The sequence below is a fragment of the Bos mutus genome, chromosome 19, assembly GCF_027580195.1.
Source record: "Bos mutus isolate GX-2022 chromosome 19, NWIPB_WYAK_1.1, whole genome shotgun sequence".
NCBI classification, from domain to species: Eukaryota; Metazoa; Chordata; class Mammalia; order Artiodactyla; family Bovidae; genus Bos; species Bos mutus.
In genome coordinates, this window is record NC_091635.1 from 56240626 (window position 1) to 56268528 (window position 27903).

General features: G+C 46.1%; 1 protein-coding gene across 5 annotated transcripts in view; it reads left to right on the forward strand.

The window, feature by feature from the left end:
* MMD (monocyte to macrophage differentiation associated) overlaps positions 1-24626 on the forward strand; it is an 81396-nt gene extending 56770 nt beyond the window's left edge. The window contains exons 7-9 of one of the 5 annotated variants that reach the window (XR_011461309.1): positions 1787-1927; positions 14752-14944; positions 24413-24626. Coding sequence is in view for 3 of the 5 variants with exons in the window: in XM_070357289.1 (XP_070213390.1) it covers positions 1787-1927; positions 14752-14802 (192 nt within the window). In the remaining 2 variants the exon portion in view is untranslated. Of the gene's footprint in view, positions 1-1786; positions 1928-14751; positions 15496-24412 lie in introns of those variants that run through there. The other 4 variants (XR_011461312.1, XM_070357289.1, XM_070357290.1 and 1 more) reach the window with 4 other exon arrangements.
* Positions 24627-27903: the final 3277 nt, after the last annotated feature.

Genomic DNA, 27903 nt, shown 5'->3' on the forward strand with positions numbered 1-27903 from the left:
CTTTCCAGTTTGCTTCAAATGTCAAATGACTGTAAAATGGTTGATGTTGAGTTCTTCAGCAACTTCTCGTGTAGTTGTAAGAGGATCAGTTTCAATGATAGCTCTCAGTTGGTCATTGTCAACTTCGAGTGGCCAGCCACCACACCCTCATCTTCAAGGCTCCTGTCTTCTTTGCAAAGCTTCTTGAACCAGGACTGCACTGTACATTCATTAGCAGTTCCTGGGCCAAATGTGTTACTGGTGTTGCAAGCTGTCTCTGCTGCTTTACAATCCATTTTGAACTCAAATAAGAAAATTACTCGAATTTTCTTTTTGTCTAACATCAATTCCATAGTCTAAAATAAATATAAAATACACAGCAAGTAATAAGTCACTGGCAAAAAAAAAAAAAAAAAAAGAAATACGCGTTAAAATGATGTATAGCAAAACCACATTTATTTATGAATGTATTCCAATATCAAATAGCAAAGTTCAACATTCAGTTCAGTTCAGTTCAGTCACTCAGTCGTGTCCAACTCTTTGCGACCCCATGAACCGCAGCACGCCAGGCCTCCCTGTCCATCACCAACTCCCGGAGTCCACCCAAACTCATGTCCACTGAGTTGGTGATGCCATCCAACCATCTCATCCTCTGTTGTCCCCTTCTCCTCCTGCCCTCAATCTTTCCTAGCATCAGGGTCTTTTCAAATGAGTCAGCTCTTCGCATCAGGTGGCCAAATTATTGGAGTTTCAGTTTCAACATCAGTCCTTCCAATGAACACCCAGGACTGATCTCCTTTAGGATCAGGATCCTTTAGGATCAGGACTGACTGGATCCCCTTGCAGTCCAAGGGATTCTCAAGAGTCTTCTCCAACACCACAGTTCAAAAACATCAATTCTTCGGCACTCAGCTTTCTTTATAGTCCAACTCTCACATCCATGCATGACTACTGGAAAAACCATAGCCTTGACTAGATGGACCTTTGTTGGCAAAGTAATGTCTCTGCTTTTTAATATGCTGTCTAGGTTGGTCATGACTTTGCTTCCAAGGACTAAGCGTCTTTTAATTTCACGACTGCAATCACCATCTGCAGTGATTCTGGAGCCCAGAAAAATAAAGTCAGCCACTGTCTCCACTGTTTCCACATCTATTTGCCATGAAGTGATGGGACCGGATGCCATGATCTTAGTTTTCTGAATGTTGAGCTTTAAGCCAAATTTTTCACTCTCCTCTTTCACTTTCATCAAGAGGCTCTTTAGTTCTTCTTCACTTTCTGCCATAAGGGTGGTGTCATCTGCATATCTGAGGTTATTGATATTTCTCCTGGAAATCTTGATTCCAGCTTGTGCTTCCTCCAGCCCAGCATTTCTCATGATGTACTCTGCATAGAAGTTAAATAAGCAGGGTGACAATATACAGCCTTGACGTACTCCTTTTCCTATTTGGAACATTGCAAAATGCAATTACTTTTGCACCAACCTAATATGTGTGGTAGAGACATGATCAAATTTTCATTTGGAGGGAGCATGCTGGCAAGAAAGGGGAGGAAGTTCATAGGGGTCTGAAGCTGGAGAAAGGTACATGGTTAGGAAATGATTGTACTCATTCAGGTTCGAGAAGAGGAAGACTTGACTTAGGAGCTTCCAGAATGGAGTAATTAGAGAGCTAATAAACCAGGTCAGTTTAGAGTGTCACCAGAATACAGGGATGGCTTGTTACACCACAGATTGCTGGTCCCAGCCCCAAAGATGCTCGTTCTGAACAAGGATGGAGTCCAAGCATCGTTATTTCTAACTTGTTTCCAGATGGAGTTGCTGCAGGTGGTCTGGAGACCTTATTCCAAGAATCTCTCCTCTGCAGGGCTGGGCCACCAACAGGATACAGGAAGAGAGACAGAAAGAGTGGGAGGATTCTGTGACCTGCTGGTTCCAGCCGTGACTCTCTGGGTATATGGAAACTGGAAGAGGGGACACTTGCTTGGGGGAATGGTATGGGTTCGGTTTGGGGTATATTGAGCTTGAGGTCCCTTAGGAATACCCAGGAGGAGACATCTCATGAGTAGCTGGATATAAATGGGTTGGCTTCAAATGATGGTCAGTCTCTACATATGTATTTCATTTTATGTCCCATGCTCTCCGCTCAAGCTGTCTATCTTTCCTATTTGGTGACCTGATCTAAGGGCACTTATCTGTCCGAGATGTCACTGTGTGAATGTCTATTGATATCCTCTTGTGTAAGTGCCTCAGGGACATTCTTTTCTGATGGATGTTTCAGAGTTTACACCTGTTGCTAAGTGTAAAATGTATATGTTAACCAACAAAAATTAAGTTTTATAAGACTAAATGGGTTGGAACTCGGGAAAGAGATTGAACTGTAATTAAAGACTTGGAAATCATCAGAATGGAGTTGGCAGTTAAAGCCCTAAGCATAAGTGAAGTTGCCCAGAGACAGTGGCAAAGGAGAAGGGAAAACCCAAGGGCAGACCCCTATAGTTGGAGCTATGTTTTGATCAAAATCAGCAGTGTCCAAGAAAGAGAAGCTAGGGACTTCCCTGGTGGCGCAGTGGATAGCAATCTGCCTGCCAGTGCAGGGAACACGGGTTGGAGCCCTGGTCCAGGAAGATCCCACTTGGCGGGAGCAGCTAAAGCCTTTCGCCACAACAACTGAGCCCTCGCCCTAGCACCTGCGAGCCACAGCTACTGAACTCACGCAGTGCAACCACTGAAGTGCTCCTGGAGCCTAGGCTTCACGACAAGAAAAGCCACCCCGATGAGAAGCCCGTGACCACCAGACTTCTGGTGGGAGCCCCCGCCCACACCAACAAGAAGAAGTCTGCATGCAGCAACAAATAGCCGACATAACCAAAATAAAAAAATAATTAAAAAAAAAAATCTGCCTCCTGGCCTTCCCCGGTGGTCTAGTGGTTAAGAATCTGCCTGCCAATGCAGTAGACATGGGTTTGATCCCTGATCTGGGATCCAGGAAGATCCCACGTGCTTCGGAGTGACTGAACCCGAGCAACACAGCTACTGAGCCTGTGTCCTTCAGAGCCCTCGAGCCAGGACTACTGAAATCATACGCCTGGAGCCGATGCTCCTCCGCAAGAGAAGCCTCAGCGGCAAGAAGCCCACGCACGGCAAGCAAGGGAAGCCCCTGCTAGCCACAGCTAGAAAAAGCCCAGTGCAGCATGAAGAGCTGGCACCGCCCAAAAAAGGAAAAAGGAAGGTAAGATGGGCAAGAATTCCCACCTGCCATTCTCAACTGCTTGCCTTTGGTGTTGGATCACAGTGACCCAAGCTTAAAAAATAGTTTGAAAAGAGTTTAAAATTCTTCAGAAGATTCTAATCAAGGGTTAGCTATGCTTCACCACTGACATGGCAGGTATTAAATAAAACCTTTTATTTATGAATTTCATCACTAATAAAACCGTCTTGGCCAAGACTCTCCTAAGCTTCAGTTTCTTCATCCATTAGATCAGGATGCTGCTACCTCACTCACAGAGGTCCTGGGAAATAGAGAGAACATATGCCCAGTACAGACCTAACTGACGTGCAGGAGCATCTCAATCCGGGTGGTAATTACCACAATTGCTGTAAGACCACTTTCTAGACCAGGCTGCATCACCAAGCCTGTGGGGGAGAGGCCAAGAAAAGACTCACTTCACATACACTTCCAGCCAGTGTCAAGAGACTTAGAGTCAACGAGAGCAATAATAGCTTCAGTATTACAGTTATTGCCATTTTAAAATTCAGAGGGAAAAGCAATTCTTTAGAGCAATGTGTGCTGTCCATTGTTTCACTGTGTTTGTATAATAACTGAAGTGGAAAGAAAGTAGCCTTCTTATGCGCTAGGCAAGCTGGATATATTATTCCATTTAATTTATCAATGTAATATCTTTAAATAAGGCCCCAGTGAATGGCTCTAAGCGTTCCTTAGCAAGAGGAAGAGTAGCTGGGTCTCTGTGGCCACAAACAATGCCATTGCTGAGGCAATCAAAAGCTGGACCATTGCAGGGGATTTGTTACCATGCATTCAGAGCCGCAGACGGCTGGACACATTTCTGACCTGTCTGTCAGGCAGACCTGACCTGTGCAGACAAGCACAGCCTTTCTTTGGGACATTTAAACCATTTTCCCCATCATCCTCTCCTGTTCTCATTTTCTTGGAAAGCCTCAGCACTTCCTTTGTTTTGCCTGCTATTTTTCCCTAAAGAAAACATTCTCAACCTGAGAGAGAAAGTCCTCCTTACATTACGTTTCATCTGAATATCAATCTCAGCATCTTAAGAGCCTTATCTAGTCCAGCTGCTCTGACTGAGGTGTGGTCTGGAAAGAGTAAAATTGAATTGTGGGGCTTGGCTGATCTCTCCCCTAGTCCTGCTGTACTTTTCTTTCCAGAGTATTCTCACCTCTCCCCAGGGCCTGATCTGCTAATGAAATAGATACTGCAGGGGTTTTTTTGCTTCTTTCACAAAACGAAGCCCAAACGCGCTTCCTAATGGTTTGTTTTCCAAATGGGCTGAATCAAGTCAAAACTACAACTACCATTGAGGGCCCACAATGTCTAAAAAAGCAGAGGAAGCCATTAAAAAATGCTAGAAAAATAAAATAAAGTTGGAGGCCAATGGAATTTTCTATAGTCAGTTTTTTGAGTAGGAGGAGATAATTTTTATATACATATAAATGTTGCTAGCTTCCCATGCAGCTCAGAGGTAAAGAATCCTCCTGCCAATGGAGGAGACACAGATTCAGTCCTGGGTGGGCAATATCCCCTGGAGGAGGAAATGGCAGCCCACTCCAGTATTCTTGTCTGGAAAATTCCATGGACATGGAGCCTGGCAGGCTACAGTCTATGGGTCACAAAGAGTCAGAGGTGACTGACCACAAACATATGTCACTGACAAATTATGTAAGTCACCTACCAAACAATCAGCAAATTTAGTGCTGTTTAGAAAAATAAAAGCCTGTCTTTACACAGCCCCTGCCCCATCCAGCCAACCCTTAACTCCTCCTCTCCCTCCAACCCTTAACTCTGCCACCAAGAACTTCCACTGAGTGATCAGCAGACTCATCCATCCTCAGACACTCCTCTGAGAATTCCCTCACCTCTCTGCCAGAGTTGAGACCCCAGCCAGTATGTGCCCCTCATTCTCCCGCAGCTCAGGGTCTGATGGGAGAACGGTCCTCCACGTGGGTCCTTGCTGCTTCCAAAAGTTATTCCTCTACCTCGGTGTTAAACAAACAACAAAAAAACATACAATAGCAACAGCAAACCCAGCTCCCTTGGGGCTCCTGCTGCCTTCTGTTGCCTTCTTTCCTCTTGCTCTGTGGTTACATTACCTCCAGATTCTAGCCCGTTATCCACGGGCTTTGTCTCCTGGTCCAGGGACTCAGCTCAGGGACTGAGCTCCCCGACCTTCCGTAGCAGCGCCGACAGCCTAGGAGCCTGAGATCCACCACGGACTTTGTCTCCAAGTACCTGATGATCTGATTTATGGACCACATCTTCCTGTCTTGCCTCATGGAATTCTTCAGCCTCATGGAGACCTCCAATCTATTCTTCCAACTTTTATGTTTTGCCTTTTCATACTGTTCTTGGAGTTCTCAAGGTTCTCAAAACCACTGAAGTGGTTTGCTATTCCCTTCTCCAGTGGACCAGGCTTTGTCAAAACTCTCCACCATGACCCATCTGTCCATTTTGGGTGGCCCTACACAGCATGGCTCATAGTTTCATTGAGTTAGACAAAGAGTACATCAAGGCTATATATTACCACCCTACTTATTTAACGTATAAGCAGAGTATATCATGCAAAATGCCGGGCTAGATGAAGCACAAGCTGGAATCAAGATTCCTGGGAGAAACATCAATAACCTCAGATATGCAGATGACACCACCCTTATGGAAGAAAGTGAAGAAGAACTAAAGGGCCTCTTGAGGAAAGTGAAAGAGGAAAGTGAAAAAGTTGGCTTAAAACTCAACATTCAAACAACAAAGATCATGGCATCCAGTCCCATCATTTCATGGCAAATGGATGGGGAAACAATGTAAACAGTGGTACTTTATTTTCTTGGGCTCCAAAACCACTGCAGATGGTGACTGCAGCCATGAAATTAAAAGATGCTTGCTCCTTGGAAGAAAAGCTATAACCAACCTAGACAGCATATTAAAAAGCAGAGACATTACTTTGCCAACAAAGGTCCATCTAGTCAAAGCTATGGTTTTTCTGTTAGTCATGTATGGATGTGAGATTTGAACCATAAAGAAAACTGAGCTCTGAAGAATTGATGCTTTTGAACTGTGGTGTTGGAGAAGACTCTTGAGAGTCCCTTGGACAGCAAGGAGATCCAACCAGTCCATCCTAAAGGAGATAAGTCCTGAATATTCATTGCAAGGACTGATGCTGAAGCTGAAGCTCCAATACTTTGGCTACCTGATAGGAAGAATGGATTCATTTGAAAAGACCCTGATGCTGAGAAAGATTGAGGGCAGGAGGAGAAGGGGACGACAGAGGATGAGATGGTTGGATGGCATCACCGACATGATGGACATGAGTTTGAGTGAACTCCGGGAGTTGGTGATGGACAGGAAAGCCTGGTGTGCTGTGGCCCATGGGGTCGCAAAGAGTCAGAGATGACTGAGCGACTGAACTGAACTGAACTGACTAATTTTTTCTTTTCTTGATATCACTTCAGTCTCCCTCACTTACAGTTCATGGATCATTCCGTCACTCCCCCGCCACTGTCTCTCTTACCCTTCCTTCCTCTCATCACACACACCTCACAGGTGGAGCAGTTTCTATACACCAACTTTTCCAGGAATAGCCACAGAAGGCCACGGATTGAAGCCAATTGTCAATTTAAATGAAGAGCTGAGTAACTGACTTCAGCTGGGTACACTGTGCTGCCAGGGATTCCCACGCTCTCTCTCGATCCGCTTGACCCCACCCCTTTTGTTCACGCCTCAGATTTCCCCGGCTTATCTCTATATTTTCCTGGTTAAAATCCAGGGCATCACGTGGAAGTGCGCCCGTCTTTCCTTGACCACGCGGGACATCGTCCTGTGTCTGCATCCAGCTTCTTTTCTGTCTGGTCCAGGAAAGCAGGCACCCTCCTCCTCGTCGTCGTCCTGCGCTTCCTCCTCTGAAAGGCCGTCCTTTCCATGTGCCTGGGTTTCTTCACTCCAAGGCCACACCCCTTCTACATCACATGTCATGAATTGCCCTTTCTTACCTGGCTCACACACAATCCTGTCTACACACAAAGGACGGAAGAGCCCCCACTTTAAAATCTTACAAACCAGTGACACTACGCCCCCCGAGCTCCACACCCTTCCCTTCACCCCTCTTGCTTAGCTCAGAGGAGCAGTCGGTCTCCAGGCCTCCTTTCCACGTGGCAGACTTCCCCCTCCGGCCCGCCGCCCACACTCACCACTTTGGAACCTCTCCTCTCCGCGTCCCGGTGACGCCTCTGTCCTCGCCCTGCTCTAACGGTTCCCAAGGCGGGCAGCGTGACCCCCAGAGCCGGCTGTGACCAGTGGGGTGCTCTGCTGGGCTTCTCTGTCCCTGGTTCTCTCGATTAGGCTTCTGCCTGGTCCACCATTTTGCCTGTATCCCGCAGATAACAGTCTCTCCCGTTGTTCTCCATGAAGATCACGGGTATTTTCAGCAATGCTTTTAGGCAGGAAGCTCTCCACTCTTTATTCCAAATAAATTCAGAATTGTGGAGCTGTTCCTTCTTGTGGCCTGCCTGTCCCGCTAGATTCAGATGAGTGGTACCAGTGCACTGAAGCTGGGCCAGAGAGCCTCTCTCCCAAAGGGATGCCCTTGCTTAAAGAGTGTATTCTGTGGGAGGCGGTGTGGACACTCATATCATCTCTGCCCTGCAAGTGTGGGCAACCAGGGCCCTGGGACCCTCAACTTGCCTGGGGAAGAGCTTCTGCCCCACAGGTGTGGCTAGATGAGGAGAGGGAGACCTAGTCCTCTTGGTATGACTCTCTGGAATGCAACTTCTGCAAAATGGGGCTGGAAGCTGAGAAACAGCAGCCTCTTGCCTCCTCTGGGGTCAAACCGCAGCCCCAGACCCAGGTCTCAGGAGAAATGGAGGGTTTGGCTACACGTGCCCTGGGCAGAACTTCCAAAACTTGGAGCTAGTGGGGAGAGCAGTGGAGCAGAGTGGGGCTCACACACCACAGATTTTCACTGTTTTTATTGAGATACTTTAGATTTTCTTGAACAAATGTTTCTCTTTTGCTATATCCCCATAGGGCATCTTTCCAGAGGCTTTCAGTGATGACTGTTTTAAATAATATCCTCAGTTCAGTTGTTATTTTGTTTGGGGGAAAGCCTGCCAAGCTTTATACTCCATTATTCCAGAAAGTCTATCTCTTAATTCATCCACTATATGCCTCCCCTAATGTCTCTTGGCATGTTAGCATAGCTGTCAGGAGCACAAGCCCTGGTCTAACAGCTTGGGTCCAAATTTCTATTCTGCCACTTATTAGGTATGGTACTTAGAATAAGTTATGAAACCAACGGCAGCAACCTCAGAGGAGCGCGGTGAGGATAAAGGAGCTAATTCTCCCGTGGTGGTCCTCTCAGAGTTCAACACCCGCTAAAGAACAGCTCTCCCTTCTCTGGTTGAACGCTGCATGGCAACAGATCGCCACAAGGGGGCACCAAGAGCCAGGTGTAGTGATGAGCCACTCCAGGGATTCAGTTAGGTCATCCCAACAGTTCCATCGAGGACCAGCCAGAAGCAGGTATTTTTCCAGACAACAGAAGGCGAAATTTTAAGGCACTTTCTAAACATTACCACATCATTTTCTGCAGAAGGTATAAATTCAGAATCTTCCTAAACATCGCCCAGTTGCTTCCCCATGGAAACTGAGCTGTGTACAAGGAAGTGCTGTGAAAGCCCTTGTGCAAGGTCCTGTTCTAGAAGTTGGGAGGATGCAAAGTTCCCTTGAATTACAATCAAATATCATAAGTTGGTGTTTACGTATTGAGTGCCTGCCAAGCACTAAGGGTTCTCAATAGCATCAGATTCCTTTCATTCTGGTTGAAGAGGGCCCAGGGGCTCAGCTGGGGGTTTGATTTGCTCAGAGAATAATACAAAGTCAACAGATATTTTGGAGCAGGAAGTAGGTACCTTAATGAAGAAGCACTTGGCATGATTTATTTAGAGCAGAGTGCAGGGAAAAAGAGTGGCAAAAGTCAGAGATGCCCAGGCAATGTTGCAGCAGACCAATGAGAAGCCAAACACTGTTGCAGTGAAAACTCTTAACAAAGCTAAATTTTAAGAGAAACTCCAGTAGTTAAGAGAAGTGAAAATGAAGCTGATGTTCTTGCTGAAACACGAGTGTGGGACCCAGGTCTTCACCTACCATGCCTCTTTCTTACCTTCTTGCAGCCCCCAAACAGTAAACTGGCCACAATTTTTAAAATTAAATGTTGGGAGACCCTTGGGTGTACCTCTGGGTAGCACAATTTGCAAGCCCCTTCAGTGGTCCAGAGAGCAGAGTGAGTAGGTGGAGATTCAGGGTGAAGGATGCCGGGGAGGGTGCGCAGGGGGGTGGAGGGGCACTACCTGCAGCCTTCTTGAGCCCCCTGCAGCCTGGGCCCCTCATCCTCTTCTTCCCGCTTGCCCCACTTCTTCTGCCCCCCTCGTGTTCTGCCCCTTGTCTTACACCAGCACAGGCTCAGGGTCTGAGCCATACTTTTGTGTTAATCTTGCTTCTTGTCCTGAGTTATAATTCACATTTGTCTCACTTCCCGGAGACAACCTAGCCTGCCCCAGCCCTGTACATGGGAGCCCTAATGGCAACCCACTCCAGTACTCTTGCCTGGAAAATCCCATGGACGGAGGAGGCTGGTAGGCTGCAGTCCATGGGGTCTCTAAGAGTCAGACACGACTGAATGACTTCACTTTCACTTTTCACTTTCATGCATTGGAGGAGGAAATGGCAACCCACTCCAGTGTGCTTGCCTGGAAAAATCCCAGGGACGGGGAAGCCTGGTGGGCTGCCCTCTATGGGGTCGCACAGAGTCAGACACGACTGAGGCAACTTAGCAGCAGCAGCAGCATGGACTAGGAGGCCACTACTTCTGCCAGGATTTTCTAGCTCCTATGAAAACTAGGAAAGAAAAATGAAGGGGATCTAGCAACTGATCATATATGTACGCAAAACTACTATACTGTGTAAGTACTGTGTACATACATATATGCTATGTATGGTATTATATACTGTGTATATGCACAGACAGATATGCATACATATTTGGAGGCACAACAATTATAGGAAGGGGAAAAAGAAGGAAGCATTATCTTTAGGCTAATATTTATTAAGTGATGGTTATGTACCAGGGGCATTGCTAAGATCATATACATGTATATATATCTGCTGCTGCTGCTAAGTCACTTCAGTCGTGTCCGACTCTGTGTGACCCCATAGACGGCAGCCCACCAGGCTCCCTGGTCCCTGGGGTTCTCCAGGCAAGAACAATGGAGTGGGTTGCCGTTTCCTTCTCCAATGCATGAAAGTAAAAAGTGAAAGTGAAGTTGCTCAGTCGTGTTGGACTCTTTGCAACCCTATGGACTATAGCCTACCAGGCTCCTCTGTCCATGGGATTTTCCAGGCAAGAGTACTGGATTGGGGTGCCATCGCCTTCTCCGGTATATATATCTAGATATGTACATATGACTGAGAGTCGCTCAGTCGTGTCCGACTCTTTGCGACCCCATGGACTGTGGCCCGCCAGGCCCCTCTGTCCATGGAATTCTCCAAGCAAGAATACTGCATTTCCTCCTCCAGAGAAACATATACATATATATTCATATAAATATGAGGGACACAGGAATAGGACAAGTTTAAATGCACAAAGCACGTTTTTGATGAGAGCCAGACATTTTCCCTGAATAAATATTCCTTGGATTGTTGCAAGACTTTTGTTCATTTCCATAGTTCTAAAAACACTGATTCAGTGTTCTTCCTGCTTTGTGGAAAAGCAGATTTTCGCAAGTCTCCACTCTGCCGTTGTGCAAACTGGAAGCCTGGCTGCAGGACTTTCTAAGCAATGGCATCACAGTCTCACTTACACTTGGCTTGTGGTGGTCAAAAGCCTCGATCTTTTGTCATGAGCTGCTGGCTACTCCTTCCTGTAGTAGCTAGGAACAGGTTCCTTTAGTTGTTTTTAAGGAGGCCTAAGACTTTTCATTTCCACTAATTAAATTCCATTTTTCTTTATTGCTGTTGATCCAGCATGTCAAATAACTGTGAATCCTGCATCAGTAAGGATGCTTCTTGGTTTCATTTAATTCACTTGGCTGAGTCACAGCACCGACCAGCCTTTTTGTATTTCACTGGGTACCCCTCCGGGGGGACTTGTCCTCCATTAAAATTTTTGGAATCCTTGTGTTTCCAAACTGTGCCACTGGCATGACAAAATCTACCAGTAAGACAACTTTTTTCTCAAAAGGTAAGTTGGCTAATTTTACATGATTTATTCACAGCAAATGTTTCCGGCTCTCATGCTTCACTATTTCTTTACTGTTCACACATCCTTTGTTTCTAAAGGATGTTATACTTTGTGAAATATCAACGAGTCATCACTGTCTCTTTTCGAAAATTGAGGCAACATAGGTCTGCCCTCAAGTTTCTAGCCTTGTTTTCATCTCTGCACATATTTTCCAGAGGACAATGACGAGGAAGAATTCATCTGCAGCCTCAGCAGTTCCCGGGTGAGGCGGGGCCGGGAGGGGTGGTCTGGGGAAGCGGTCTCGCTGCAGAGGCTGGTTCCTGTGTGGCCTAGCCTGGGCCGCTGCTCAACAGCTCCCGGGGTGGTGTCGTGGGGGTCAATGAGACCAGAGTTCCCAGCCACATTCAGGGCTGTGGTGGAGTTCAGGATAGAAGGAGGAGAGAGGAGAGGATGAGGATACATTTTTTCTTTTTCTCTGTAATCCTGAGGGCACCTCGTCAATGATTAGTGGACAAAAAGAGGAGAATCCAGCATCGCCCACTCCCTGGGAGGGGAGCTGTTGAGTGTAGCATGGGGTAACAACGCCCTGCAATTCAGGGTGGAGCGTCTGACAGTCCCCGGGCCAGGAGTTCTGTGCTGTGAATCAGGCAACTGTAGGCAAGGGGGACACCAGCCCTATTGATCCTCCCGCTAATGTGGTTCCTGCCTGGACAAACAGCTTAAGGTGGAGTGTAGACCACCTGTGATTCCAGCTGAGAAGGACTAGAGAAGGCAGGAGGCCTGAGGAACTTCTGAGAGTTTGCCTGGTCCAGAGGAAACAGAGGTTGAGGGAGGCTCTGCAAACTGTGGTCAAGCTTCTTAAGGCAAGATACTTAGTACCTTTGAGTTTCAAAATTCTCATTTATAAAACAAAGGTAATCATATCTCCCTAAGGATAGGTATGTAGAAAATATGTACATTATGTACATAGAAAAATATGTACATTATGCACTCAAAACATAAGAGGCCCAATGCATTATACTTCATTGTTGTTCAGTCACTCAGGCGTGTCCGACTCTTTGCAGCCCCGTGGACTGCAGCACGCCAGGCCTCCCCGTCCTTCACTACGTCCCAGAGTTTGCTCAAACTCATGTCCATTGAGTTGGTGATGCCATCCAGCCATCTCATCCTCTGCCGTCCCCTTCTCCTCCTGCCTTCAATCTTTCCCAGCATCAGGGTCTTTTCCCAATGAGTTGGTTCTTCCCATCAGGTGGCCAAAGTATTGGAGTTTCAGCTTCAACATCAGCCCTTCCAGTGAATATTCCAGACTGATTTCCTCTAGGATTGACTGGTTGGATCTCCTTGCTATCCAAGGGACTCTCTAGAGTCTTTTCCAACACCACAGTTCAAATACATCGATTCTTCAGCACTCAGCCTTCTTTTTGGTCCAACTCTCAGGTCCATGCATGACTACTTCATACTTTGGGGGAATTCCATTTTGTGTGTGGGTTTCTTTCTGGGAGCAATTTCTCACCTCTACTGCCAGATGGCGCCTGTGAGCAGCACTGCCCTTTCCAAAGGCTTTCATTTCCACCCCTTGGGTGCGAGGTATCTTCCTCTGTCAGTGCTCAGGCTGGTATTTAAAATCCAGTATTGCACACAGACTTTGTGTTTCTGATCCATCTGCTCCATGAAGAACTGTGAAACTCAGAAATACCTACTTCTACCCAGACACCCATTTCTCCACTAGGATTTGTCAGCGGATAAGCCTTTGTGATTTAATCAGGCAGTTGGGCATTCCAAATAAGTCAAACAATTAGGAGTCTGGCGTTTTATATGTTTGCGTGCGTGCTAAGTCGCTTCAGTCACGTCCGACTCTTTGTGACCTTATGGACTGTAGCCCTCCAGGCTCCTCTGTCCATGGGATCCTCTGGGCAGGAGGGTTGCCAAGCCCTCCTTCAGGGGATCTTCCCGACACAGGGATCGAATCTGTGTCTCTTGTGTCTCCTGCATTAGCAGGCAGGTTGTTTACCACTAGTGCCCCCTGGGAAGCCTTTTTATATGTTTATCTCTATTGTAAGTTATAGAACCTGAAAAAAGTGCAGAGATTCCAAGTTCAGGCGTTTGAATTTGAATCTTAGCATGCGGAGAACCTTTGGACAAATATTTGACCTCTCTGAGCCTCAATTTCTTCATCTCTTAAACGTTTGTAATCATTGTGGCTGTTTTGTAGGATGGTTGTCAGGATAAATGAGATAATATTCTGAGGATAAGCCGCACAAAGCCTGGTACAAAATAAGCAAGCCTGCCTGTATAGGCAATTTGACTGTCAAAGGCTTGAACTCTGAAATCAGTCAGATGTTGATTTGACACCTAGCTCTTATCTTGAATAAGTGATGTAAACTCTTTGAGCTCCACTTGCCTTGCAACTTGCAAGATTATCATGCCAATCACACACACACACACAAAAGGTATATATAATACTTGTAACTTTTTCTTTGTATCATGTCCCATTTCAGATAGGATTTGAATTTACCTACTCAAAATAAAAATTAACATAATGACCTTTTCTTTTATAATACATTTTAAAATCAAGGATAGGTTAAAGCAGGAAACAAGTTTAGAATTTTGGATCCCATCTTAAGAGTCTGTATAATTGCTAGTGATGGGGGCACAAATTCGGCTTTAAGATTCTCAGCATCCAAAGCGGTAAAGAAAAGAAATATGGTTAGTTATGACTCAGAGCGCCAAGCTAAACGCAGAGGAGTTCTGAAGCAGTCCAGCTATTCCTAGATCTGAGACTCAAGAGACTGTATGTCGCACACGGTGGCTACACAACAGGCACATAATGTTAGGCGGCCTCGTCTTCCGCAGAGGAAAGAGTGGGTCCGAGAATAAAAGCAACATGGAAAGGGTAACATCTGAGCTGAACAAGACAGAATGGGGTTTGTCAGGAGCCTGGCGGGCTGACGAAGGGTGAGGCAGGGGAGCCGGTCCACGAGGGGAGGGCGGCAGCCTGGGGCCTCCTGCGCCGCAGGGCCTGCGCGGGCCGCGCTGCCCTCCGCGGGAAGGCACAGGGCGTGCAGCCGGGGAGGCCGCGGCGGGCCTGTCCACACGGCGGCTTCCGCGTGCGGTCCTGCCTTACCGGACCTCTGGTGCTTAAAGACCGTCCTCAGAGGGAAGTTAGCTGTCTTTTTTTTTTTTTTTTTTTTTTGAGTGTTTTGTTCTATTTTCCTTAGGACCCAGCCTTATGGCTCTTGAAGGAAGAAAATGGTCAGGATGGTTACTGAGAACGTTCCTTTATTTTTTCCCCTCCAGGTCTCCTCAGTCATTACAACCTGTGCTGGGGGCTCTGTGACGTGGCCTTAAGACAGCGCTTTTAGGCGGAAAAGCCCCAGAGGAGGGAAGCCATCGCCTCTTCGTCTTCCGACGTCCCCTCTGTTTCTCCTCTGGCTTCATAGCTTCCAGCACATGCTGTTTCTCCTTCTCTCTCAGGAAGCGGGAGTCGGGGGTACGCCCGGCAGACGTGTGTTTCCGGCTTCAGCCACGCAGGGGGCAGGCTCTGAGGGGCACCCCAGCCCGGCTGTGCTCAGTGACTCCCTCTTAAATGCGCCTGTAGGCAAGGGTGGAGCTCTGGGGGTCCTAGGTGTTTGTACCCGGAGGTTGAAATGAGTTCATGGGGGGTTATGATTAGGTTTGGGTTCCTGAACACACACCTGGTATCGTTGCCTTGCTTTCAGAGACAACTAAGCAGTCACTTGTTTTCTGGACTCCGATACCCTCTGGGCTCCTCCGGCCTGCCCGGGACAGGCCCAGGTGATCAGGCAGCCCCAGGCAGCCTATCTCTGCATCAGCTGCATTCTGAGAACTCTGCCCAGGGCCAGTTCTTGGAATGGTTCTGATCGTTATCTTTGTACCCTCCCCGTGACATCGGTGGCAGAGTCCACATGTGGCAGAGTGCACGGGGTAGGCGATCAAGACATCTGGGCTTCTGGGTACAACCGGCACAGAAAAGTTTGGTGGCTTTGGATAAGTCATTTCCCACCTGTTTAAAAAAATTGCATATTAAAAAAATTTATGTGTAAATTTGGGCGAGGGGCGGGGAAGGGTCCATGGATGTCATTGTTTTCTCAAAAGAGTCTGTGACAGACAATGGCTGAGAATCCCTGGACTTAAGATTTACAAATTCTTACCATCCAGCTTGAGACAATAACAGTTCTGTGCTTCCAGGATTTAACTCTTAGGCAGTTTTTGCTGGTGGCCTACCAGTTCCTTCGCTGTGGTCCAAGGATACCTTTCAGAGAAACTCAGAGAGGGCAATGGCACCCCACTGGAGGAGCCTGGAGGGCTGCAGTCCATGGGGTCGCTGAGGGTCGGACATGACTAAATGACTTCACTTTCACTTTTCACTTTTATGCATTGGAGAAGGACATGGCAACCCACTGCAGTGTTCTTGCCTGGAGAATTCCAGGGACCAGGGAGCCTGGTGGGCTTCCATCTATGGGGTTGCACAGAGTTGGACATGACTGAAGTGACTTAGCAGCAGCAGCAGCAGTGAGACTACTCTCCCATGAGGGAGAAGGACCCATGAACAAAGAATTACGATGTCTAAAACTCAGGGTGGCATTTAACCCAGGGCACTGAGAGACAAGGCCCCCCAGAGTGTTGCAGCCATTCCTTCTCACATCTGGAGGATGTGAAGTGCTGCAAAGGAAGAGCCCTTCAGTAAAGGGTGAAGGGCGTGCTCCCAGCCAGCACCGGAGGCCAGGGTCGCCCACTGCTGTCCCCCAACACCCCCCACATGGTCTCTCTTGCTGCCAGCAAGCTAGCTGCCCTTATATGGGAACAGGTTGTAACCTCAGACCTGCGCTTTCTGGATGAGAAGCCACCTACTCTGCAGGAGCCCCAAGATCCCATTCGCCCCTCTTTTCCTGCCCTTCCCGGGGCGTCCCAGCCCTTTCGGGGCCAGCACTGTAGGAGGATGAACTGCGGAGATGCTTAGCAATGTATATCACATCAGCACGTAGATCTCCCTCGGGTGTAGACCTTAGCAGTTCCCAGGGACCTCCTGGCTCTTCAGGAATCTCTGTTAAATGGGAAATCTGCTTAAAACAAAAGAAAAGCAGGACTGTTTCTATTGGCACACAGCGGGCCAGAGGGGCAGGTACTGTAGCAGGCAGGGCTCTAGGCTCAGTTCCCTTACTGCCTGGGTCCAGGCTTTTCCATCATGTTGCTGCCCCCCAGTCCAGCTACCATCACCTCTGCCCTCGACTATTCCACTTAACTTCCACATATGTCTCGTTCTAATTCATTCTCCATGTGACAGCCAGAGGGATCTTTTAAAATGTAAATCAGAACACACCACTCCTCTACTAAAATTTTCCAAATATTTTCACTGCACTTAGAATAAAATCCAAACTCTACCAAGTCCTCCCATGATCTGGCATCTGTCTACCCGTCTAGCTCTCTCCTGGAATCCCTGCTTCTTACTCACCAAGCTCATTGACCTCCTGTCTCAGCATTGCTGTAATGTCCTTTCTGCCTCAGGGCCTTTGTATGTGCTGTTTTTGTTGACTGAATTGCTCTTCACCAGTCACATGGTTTCTTCCTCCTCTTTATTTTAAAATTTATCTTATTTTGTATTGGGGTATAGCTGATTAACAATGTTGTGATGGTTTCAGGTGAACAGTGAAGGAGTCAGGCATATATACACTGGTTTCTTCCTCTTTTGATTCAGATCCCAGCCTAACAGGCAATTTTTGTTAGAGCTCTTCCCTGAGGATTTTGACTAAAGTTTCCCTACCCTACTCCATCACAGCCTTTTCACTGTTTTCTTTTATTCTCTATTTGCTGTAATCTGAAATTACCTACTTTATTTGTTTATTGTCTGTCTCCCCTGCCCCACTAATGAGCCTTGTCTGTCCCATACACTGTTGTGCCCCCAGCATATAGAATTGTTGTTGCTGAGTTGCTAAGTCATGACCGACTCTTTGCAACCCCATGAACTGCAGCTCGCCAGGCTTCCCTGTCCTTCACCATCTCCTGGAGTTTCTTCAGACTCATGTCCATTGAGTAGGTGATGCCTTCCAACTGTCTCATTGTCTGTCATCCCCTTCTCCTCCTGCCCTCAATCTCTCCCAGCATCAAGGTCTTTACCGATGAGTTGGCTCTTTGCATCAGGTGGTCAAAATATTGGTGCTTCAACTTCAACATCAGTCTTTTCAATGAATATTCAGGGCTGATTTCCTTTAGGGTTGACTGGTTGGACCTCCTTGCAGTCCAGGGAACTCTCAAGAGTCTTCTCCAGCACCACAGTTCAAAAGCATCAATTCTTAGGTGCTCAGTCTTCTTTATGGTCCAATTGTCACATTTGTACATGAAGAATGAAAGAAAAAAGGAAGAGGCATCTAGAATGGGGGATGCATAATAGATAATCAAATATTTGTTGGGTGATTGAATAAGTAATGATGGTAACACCATTTAATACACTGGTGCCCCTATTCCTCAGCGACACATCTGGTCTTTCATTATCTTCAGAAAACTCCCTGAGGTAGATGTTAGCATCACAGACAGCCACATTATAGTTGAGGAAATGGATCAAGTGAGATTAACAATTTGCCTAAAATCATAATTGTGGCCTGGAAGTTTATCCCTTGTGAGATACCGATAGACCTTTTGGGGAAAGTGGAAGGGGAGAGAAATTCTCTCTGTTCTTCCAAATTTTAAACCCCACCATCACATTATCCATCCACTGAGGAGTTAATGGAATAATGCACTGCCTGTCTGGTCTACACAAAAACAAGGTCTGCGACCAGGCCTCAGCTCCAGGGAGTGATTAAACTCTATTCCCACACACAGTTCTGCATCTGATTCATCCTGAGCACATCCACATTCAGTCACGTATTTATTGCTGATTGATTCATCACACATGTACTCTTAGTAGATACTGTGACAGGCACCTGGCAGCTCCAGGGAGGAAAAGAATCCCTGATTCATGCTAAGGTTTGTCCCCGGTCTCCCCTGGAAATGGCCTCTAATAAGTTCTATTGGTCAAATTCTAATTCTTTTGACTAAATAAGATTATGCATATAAAATACTTATTAGCTGGGATTCTGGCATGGAGGAGGCACTCAAGGAATATTAGTGATGACGATGGTGATATCAGAACCTGGACTTCTTTTCTCAGCCAGGCTGCCTACAAGGGGAGGAAAGATTTAAAATGCTCTTGGCCTGTTTTTCCCCTTCCAGAGCCATCCCATTAAAAACTCCAGCTCACATGACTTCCATTGCCTTTTCCTAAGCGCACAGCCTGTACAAGCAACTGCAAGTAATAAGCATAATTTAAATGCTGTGTCTTTCCTAATTAAAATCCATCCAGAAGGGGATGCCAGAGTTATTTTAGTTCATGAGGCAGAAGAAGTTTCATTATATTAATCCAGGCTTTTCAACAGAGCTGGAGGGGAGATGTGTCCATGTGTGTGCATTGTGTGTGTGTGTGTGCGTGCACGCACATGCGTGCATGTGCACGTAGTGTGTTTGGAGTGCTATCAAGAATGCAACGCTGGCCCTGAATAGGTTGTAGGCTAATTCCCTTTGAAATTCAAAGGGAGCTGTTGATGGAGCCACTGGGGATTGCTTGCTGAGCACCTCAGGCTGGTGAGTAACTCTGGGGTCTGCCTTGGCCCTTCTATGTGGTTCTGAAGGAAGCCACTGGAATGGCTTTTCCATCAGGAGATGCTGTCCCAGCTCCCTGTGCTGAGGCTCCACAAGCTTGGCGGCTCTCCTTGGAAAACTGGTTGCCAGAGCAGCTGGATCAGGCCAGCTTCCTCAGCAAAGAGGAGAAAGCAAGCAGACCTCCCTCTGCTAACCCAGGGGCCTCTTTCCAAGGGATAGCTCCCAAGAGCGAATGATACAGGAAACCAAATCCAGATAGAGAGGAGATGATGACAGAAAAACAAGGAGGATGAGAAGAAAGGAAAGCTTACAAGGACAAGGAGGAGGGAAAGGTTTAGGAGACATCTCTCTTAGGACAGATTTTGCTTTGCCAGGGCAGGAGCTGGTCTCCATGGGAGTGAACAGGAAGCTGAAGGGTGAAGACAGTTTGGAGCACGCTTTTCATGTTCAGAGGATTCCTCTTTCCCACCACCAAGCCCTAAGCCCTCACTGTAATATTTTTGAAATACATCTCAATGTATTTTCATTATTGATAAATATGTTTCTTTCCCCAATCCCTTTGGCTATATGGCCCCTGAGATGGAGAGGAAAGCTACAGAGTAGCAAAGGAAGAAGACAGGACCTTAAGGGAACTCGACACCCAGAAGGAAGGGGAGGAAATGCATTTGCAGTCTGAGAAGGGGGCTTAGAGAGAGAGAAAACAGGGCAGGGAGTATGAGGTGTGGGTGTTTCTGCTCCTCAGCTCCAGGTCACACCTCAGTTGTTGAGGGTGGGATGGAACCAAAGACATTTAGCAGGGGTTAGAAACACCCAGTTAGGGAATATAGGATGACTCACCCCCGGGGAAATGCAAGTATCTTTGCCCAGGTGGGCCCAGAGCTCCTGTAACCCTGGCCCTTGGGTAGCCGGAACCAGGGCTCAGGAGGGTTTCCGGGAGGTCCGACTTGTGGAGACCTATGGACTCCAGTTTGATGCAGGGTCCACATCTGAGAGTTCCTGGACCCCCAGGGGGATGCAGAGGCTGAAATAAATGATCAAAATAGATCAGGGTGGTGGATAAGATGGCTGCAGGGAGCAGGGATTCACCTCTGAATGCCAAGGTGGAGGCCGCACCAAAGCTCCAAAGGACAAGGCAGGATTCCCTACCAAGGTAGATACCCAGGAACCAGACAAGAATGGCTCATGGGTCAGCACATACCTATGACTAGCGCATGGAACTGTGACTACCCCCTGCTGCCGTAGACTTTTAACTTCTGCTGATCTGGGAGACAGCAGTGAGCAGTGGTTTGAAGCAAGATCTTAATTCCCTGCCCAGAAATTAAACCTGGGTGAAAACCAGGATTCTTAACCACTAGACCACCAGGGGCAATACTGATTACAGCTTGTGATTCATCCAGCCCGGCATTTCTCATGGTGTACTCTGCATATACGTTAAATAAACAGGGTGACAATACACAGCCTTGATGCACTCCTTTCCCAATTTGGAACCAGTCCATTGCTCCATGTCCGGTTCTAACTGTTGTTTCTTGACCTGCATACGGTTTCTTCGGAGGTAGGTAATGTGGTCTGGTATTCCCGTCTCTTGAAGAATTTTCCAGTTTGTTGTGATCCACACAGTCAAAGGCTTTAGCATAATCAATAAAGAAGAAGTAGATGTTTTTCTGATTTTTATGTGATCCAATGGATGTTGGCAATTTGATCTCTGGTTCCTCTGCCTTTCCTAAATCCAGCTTAAACGTCTGGAACTCCTCAGTTCACATACTGTTGAAGCCTCTCTTAGAGAATTTTGAGTATTACTTTTCTAGCGTGTGAGATGAGGGCAATTGTGTGGTAGTTTGCACATTCTTTGGCATTGCCTTTCTTTGGGATTGGAATGAAAACTGAGCTTTTCCAGTCCTGTGGCCACTGCTGAGTTTTCCACATTTGCTAGCATACTGACTGCAACACTTTAATATCAACTTTTAGGATTTGAGATAGTTCAGCTGTAATTCCATCACCTCCACTAGCTTTGTTCATAGTGATGCTTCCTAAGGCCCACTTGAATTCACACTCCAGGATGTCTGGCTCTAGGTGAGTGATCACACCATCGTGGTTATCTGGGTCAGGAAGATCTTTTTTGTACAATTCTTCTGTGTATTCTTGCCACCTCTTCTTAATATCTTCTGCTTCTGTTAGGTCCACACTATTTCTGTCCTATATTGTGTCTGTCTTTGCATGAAATGTTCCTTTGGTATCTCTCATTTTCTTGAAGAGGTTTCTAGTCTTTCCCATTCTATGGTTTTCCTCTATTTCTTTGCATTGATCACTGAGGAAGGCTTTCTTATCTCTCCGTGCTATTCTTTGGAACTCTGCATTCAAATGGGTATATCTTTCCCTTTCTCCTTTGCTTTTCACTTCCCTTCTTTTCACAGCTATTTGTAAGGCCTCCTCAGACAACCATTTTGCCTTTTTGCATTTCTTTTTCTTGGGGATGGTCTTGATCCCTGTCTCCTGTACAATGTCACAAACTTCTGTTCATAGTTCTTCAGGCACTCTTTCTATCAGATCTAATCCCTTGAATCTATTTCTCACTTCCACTGTATAATCATAAGGGATTTGATTTAGGTCATACCTGAATGGTCTAGTGGTTTCCCCCACTTTCTTCTATTTAAGTCTGAATTTGGCAATAAGGAGTTCATGATCTGAGCCACAGTCAGCTCCTGGTCTTGTTTTTGCTGACTGTATAGAGTTTCTCCATCTTTGGCCACAAAGAATATAACTAATCTGATTTCAGTATTGACCATTTGCTGATGTCCATGTGTAGAGTTGTCTCTTGAGTTGTTGGAAGAGGGTGTTTGCTATGACCCATGCGTTCTCTTGGCAAAACTCTGGTAGCCTTTGCCCTGTTTCATTTTGTACTCCAAGGGTAAACTTGCCTGTTAATTCCAGGTATCTCTGGACTTCCTACTTTTGCATTCCAGTCCTCTCTGATGAAAAGGACATCATTTTGGGTGTTAGTTCTAGAAGGTCTTGTAGGTCTTCGTAGGATCATTCAACTTCAGCTTCTTCACCATTACTGGTTGGGGCATAGACTTGGATTACTGTGATGCTGAATGGTTTGCTTTGGAAATGAATAGAAATCATTCTGTGGTTTTTGAGATTGCATCCAAGTACTGCATTTTGGACTCTTTTGTTGGCTATGATGGCTACTCCATTTCTTCTAAGGGATTCTTGCCCACAGTAGTAGATATAATGGTCATCTGAGTTAAATTTTCAGATTCCCATCCATTTTAGTTCACTGAATCCTAAAATGTCAATGTTCACTCTTGCCATCTCCTGTTAAACCACTTCCAATTTAAATTCATGGACCTAACATCCCAGGTTCCTACGCAATATTGTTCTTTACAGAATCTCACTTTCCTTCCGTCACCAGTCACGTCCATAGTTTGGTGTTGTTTTCACTTTGCCTCCATCTCTTCATTCTTTCTGGAGTTATTTCTCCACTCTTCTCCAGTAGCATATTGGGCACCTACTGACTGGGGAAGTTCATCTTTCAGTGTCATATCTTTTTGCCTTTTCTACTGTCCATGGTGTTCTCAAAGTAAGGACACTGAAGTGGTTTGCCATTCCCTTCTCTAGCGGACCACGAACTCTCCACCATGACCCATCCATCTTCGGTGGCTCTACACGGCATGGCCCATAGTTTTATTGAGTTAGGCAAGGCTGTAAACCACATGATCAGTTTGATTAGTTTTCTGTGATTGCATTTTTCATTCTGTCTGCCCTCTGATGGATAAGGATAAGAGGCTTGTGGAAGCTTCCTGATGGGAGGGACTGGTTGTGGGGGAATCAGGGTCTTGTTCTGATGGGCGGGGCCATGCTCGGTAAATCTTTAATGCAGTTTTCTGTTGATGGTCAGAATTGTTGCTCCCAGGACTGTTGCTGTCAGTGTTCCTGACCCCACAGCAGGCCACTGTCAACTCATGTCTCTGCCAGACACTCCTGGATACTCACAGGCAACTCTGGTTCAGTCTGTTGTTGGGTCACTGCTCCTTTCTCCTGGTCCTGGTGCAGACAAGGTTTTGTTTGTGCCCTCCAAGAGTCTGTTTCCCCAGTCCTGTGGCAGTTCTGTAATCAAATCCCACTGGCCTTCAAAGTCAAATTCCCTGCGGGTTCTCAGTCTCTTTGCCAGATCCCCACGTTGGAAAATCTGTTGTGTATCTTAGAATTTTTTTAACAGTGCGAGAATGTCTTTGGTATAATTATTCTCCCGTTTGCGGGTCATCTGCTCAGTGGCTCTTTGGTGGGGTTAATGGCGACCTCCTCTAAGAGGACTTAGGCCACAGACCGTGCCTCCCAGATGTGCTGCAGCCAGAGGCCCTGTCCCTACGCAGGCCACTGCTGACTGCCTCCGCAGGAGACACTCAGACACAAAGCTGCCTGGCCCTGTCTCTTTGGGGTCCCTGGGTCCTGGTGCACACAGGCATTGTTTGAGCCTTCCAAGCATTTCTGGCAATTATGCGCTTTGAATCTAAGCAAAGCCCTTCCTACTATCTTAATTGGCTTCTGCTTTGCCCTTGGATGTGGGGTATCTTTTCTTGGTGGGATCCAACATTCTCCTCTCAATGGTTGTTGGGCAGTGAGTATTATTATTATTGGCATAGCACAACACATGCAAGAGCTCATGTACAAATAGTTTATTTGCACAGAAACAAACAGGAATACATACCTGGAGAGAAAGAGTGTGGGCGTCCTTCCCAATGAGGAGAAGTACAGTAAAGAGGTGGTTAAATCTTCATATAGGGACAGTTCCTCTGGGTCTTTGTCCTCATCTGGCCAATTACCTCATTTCTTTTCCCACATCTGTTCTGTCCCAGGGCCCTCCCCTATATCTGTGCACATCTTTTTGCCAAGATAGATTCCAGTGCAGAGGCCTATGGGAGCTTCACAGTACCTATTATGAAGCAGTGTCCCTTCCCTTTTTGACCTCTGAGAAGTCTTCCTATGCATGTGCAGTTGGGGAGGGCTCCTTGACCTCAGGAGTCATAGATGTGGTCATCTTATCTTTTTATTCCAGCAGAGATCAGCTCCTGCCATTGAGTTGATCCTTGAAATGTCTAGGGAAAACAAAGATCCAATTTACTCTACTTGACAAGCTCCAGCTGTTCAGCCCAGGGGCCCATCTATCGTCCCTCATGGCCTCTACCCAGACACAACCCAGAGAAAGAGAGAAAGGTTGAGAGATATCTTGAGAGAAACTTCCCCGGACCTTTGTATTTTGGACTGATTGAATTATTTTCTTTCGCTCTTTTTTTTGACCATGCAGCACGGCATATGAGATGTTAGTTCACCAACCAGGGATGGAACCTGCGCCCCCTGCAATGGAAGCACAGAGTCTTAACCACTGGACCATCAGGAAAGCCCTAAATTGATTGGACTCTTAACCTGAACTTGTTAAGTTGAATGAAAGAACCTGTTTTAAATTAGAAAACAAGAAATTACTTTTAATTGGCCAATTAAGTTTTTTGGGGACTCAAATAAATTGATGAAATCAATTATACTTTTTAGAGCTAAATTTTTTTTTTTTTTTTTGCACAACTGAATTGCAGTGTAAAAATTTTGACCTCTCTATAATGATTGCTTTACAAATCCACAAATAGATTTAGAGTTTCTGAGTCATCTTCACATACATTATCATTTGGAACTTGATGGCAAATCAAAGTAGATGCTTTATTCCAACTTTACAGATGCAGAAAACAGAGGCTCAGTGATGGTCAGAGCCTTGTTCTAGTTCACCAACCTAGAAGAAGGCTTCTTCCAGGCCCATGCTGAATCTCTGTCTAATATAGTGGTTCTCAGCTGGGGCCATTTCCATAGACAATTTTGGTTGTCACACTCTACCCAAGGGTAGAGGCCGGGATTCTGGTGAACATACTGTGCTGCAGAGAACAGTCTCAGTAAAGAATGACTTGGCTCCAGATGTCTAGTGCCAAGATGGAGCAACCCTCTTACATATATGTTATGGGGGATTGAGTTCAAGGGGGTAAGTTGTATCTCTCCTTTCATACTTGTGAAAATAGGCTAGGAACCCATAGCCAAGGTGATTACTACTTAATGAGGAAGACACAACTGATAAACCTTAATTTCCCTAGAGACATAACCCCACTGGAGCTTCATTTCTAAAATGCTGTGTCAAGTGGATAAGTCAAAGGCTTTATCAACAAGAAACTGCACATCCTGGGCAGGCTGGTGCTTGGGGCATACTCAGAACAGATCATTTTTAACTTCCTTTCCTCTCTACATGATTACTTTCAGTGATAATCAAATTAAAATAAATAATGACAAGCAGAAAACTAAATTTTTTATGTCATATACATAATCATGTCAGTAATAAAAAGATAAATATACATGCAGTGAAAAAGGAAGAGTACTATATTAATACTTTTAAATTATATGAATGTATTTTCTTTCAAAAGAAAAACTATACCTGTGTATTGATATGTTGAAATAATGAATAATGATATTACAGATTCTATATTCACGCCTTGAGTTCGACAAATTTGTCAATGATTTTAGTTAAAATTAGCCTTCTCTGTCAAAATTAGTCTGCATATTCCTATTTGATAGACAATGCAGTCAGATTTGTCAAGCTATCTTCACTCATAGTTGATCAAAGAATTTTTTATTAGTCTTAATTTTGAAATTTTCTTTCATATAAAGAAACAGGTGTACAAGTAGAAATTTTCATACCTACCTAAGAGTAAGTTCAGCTAAGATACAGAAGACATCCCATTTTTCAGTCAGTTCCAGAAATTGCAATACTTTCTGTGTCCTGTTTCTCTTCAAGATTTATTCTAAAGTTTTCCAAAGTCTCCACAGTTGAAAATTTCCACTAAAATACCTTTAACAGAAAGTCCACTGAATTTAATTGTATTTGGTTAAGACTTGGAAAATTTTTCTTCCACAAAAAAGAGAAAATGGCTGATTAACAGAACATTGATATTATCATTTTAAAAATCACTTCTGACAGTGAAGCCCCTTACCGCCTACACCCTGGGCTGACCCGTCCTGCCTTCTGGCCCCACCAGCTCTGGATGAACACTTCCTGGAGGAGCTAAGTTCCATTTTTCTGTTGTTAGGGAAAGGTCTATGTGGTCAGTCAGGTTTCAAGGAATCAGTGTTCCACCACGAGATTCCACCCCCCACCTTTTCTAATTCTTGGCATAAAAATATGCAAATACAGAAACAAATGAAAGAATAAAAATGACACATTTATTAGTTAGGGTTATGTTTGCTTTTCCATCCATAACATACAGTCTCTGCCCTCAAAGATGCTGGTGTCTTTGTGGAGGGGCTGTTTTACGGACTGTAGGAAGTTAGCCATCACAAGAGAGGGGCAGGTGGAGAGCTGCGTTGGAAAAGGGGTGAGGTTCAGGGGAGGGAGTAACTGTGTCCAACCAGGAGATCAGAGGGGTAAGCTTACGGTGAAGGATGTTGGATTTGTGATCTCTGAAGAAGATTTAGCTTTGGGACCAGGGACCAGGCTTGACCAGTCAGGGCTGTCGTGTGGCAGAAGTTTATCACAGTGAGAAGGGACAGAGGTAACTTCTGACATAGACATCAGAAGGGCGTGGAGAGTGCCCCCTTGCTAGTCTTCAGCAAGGGAATTACGTGCTTTTTAATTAGTTATTACAATATATCAAAAGAATGTCTCAAGCTTGTGAAAATTTTACCAGACCCACTCCCACAATATATGTTTCAGGACAACAGGATTAGAACTTAGAAAGCTAGATTCTACCAGAAAGATCCTAGAAAGACCCACTAGAATAGAAAGATCCTACCAGACCCACTCCCATAATTTACATTCTAAAATATCAGGATTAGTCAGAAGGCTTCCAGGAAGGAGAAACTGTTCTCAAGCAGGATACATTGTTATATAATCCCTAGTATAGGGTTTAAACTGAATTGTTTTTTGTGTAATCATCAGTTCTGGGCTTAAAGAAAAACACCGTTTTATGTGACTAAGACTAAGGAATGTAGAGGGAAGAAAAAGGTTTGCCCTCTCCTCCTCCTCGAGAACCCCAGACCCCTCTCTCCTCTGGGACTCCCGGACCTCTTAACACCTGCCTAAGAACTGACTCTCTCAAGAGGACATTTCACGGAAAAAAATAGCATTTCCATGTGTCCTGAAGAATGAATAGCATTCGGTACTTAAAGGCTCTGCTAGGGCCTAGGAGCCAGTGCCTCCATTTCGCCATCCTTTCTGCCCCTTGGGTCCACAGGGAAACGAACCCGAGAGGAGACAGACTGCTCTTTGGAACAGTGCCTGTCCGCGGGTGGGGGGATCATCGTAATTGTCCTCAACTGCGTGTGACATTCAGAGAGTCGCTTTCCCTCTCTAGGCCACAAAGAGCTTATCCCAGGAAATGTCTCAAAGGCATCCTCTGACCCAGACCTTCCTGGGCCGTCCTGAAAGCGCCTTGGGGAGGCTTTCTGAGTATGGCTGCGGCGGACGGGTCTGGCTCCAGAGCACCAGCTGCGGGGTCTATGGGGTCGCAGAGGCGGGTCGGGGAGTCCGGGCGTTCCCCGTGCCATCCGTCTGCTGGGGGCCTTGAGTCTCTGGCCCCGATTCCCTGTAGCCATCCCCTCTGCTCATTCACGTCCCCTCTCGACCCAGCACACCAGTGAGGAGGAGAGAAGCGGGTGGGAAGGGAGAAACGCGGCAGAGACGAGGGAGTGGGGAGGGCAGAGGGTCAGCGACGGAGGGGAGGAGAGACCACGGGGTCGGAGCAGGGGGAGGGCCGAGGAGGGGAAGGG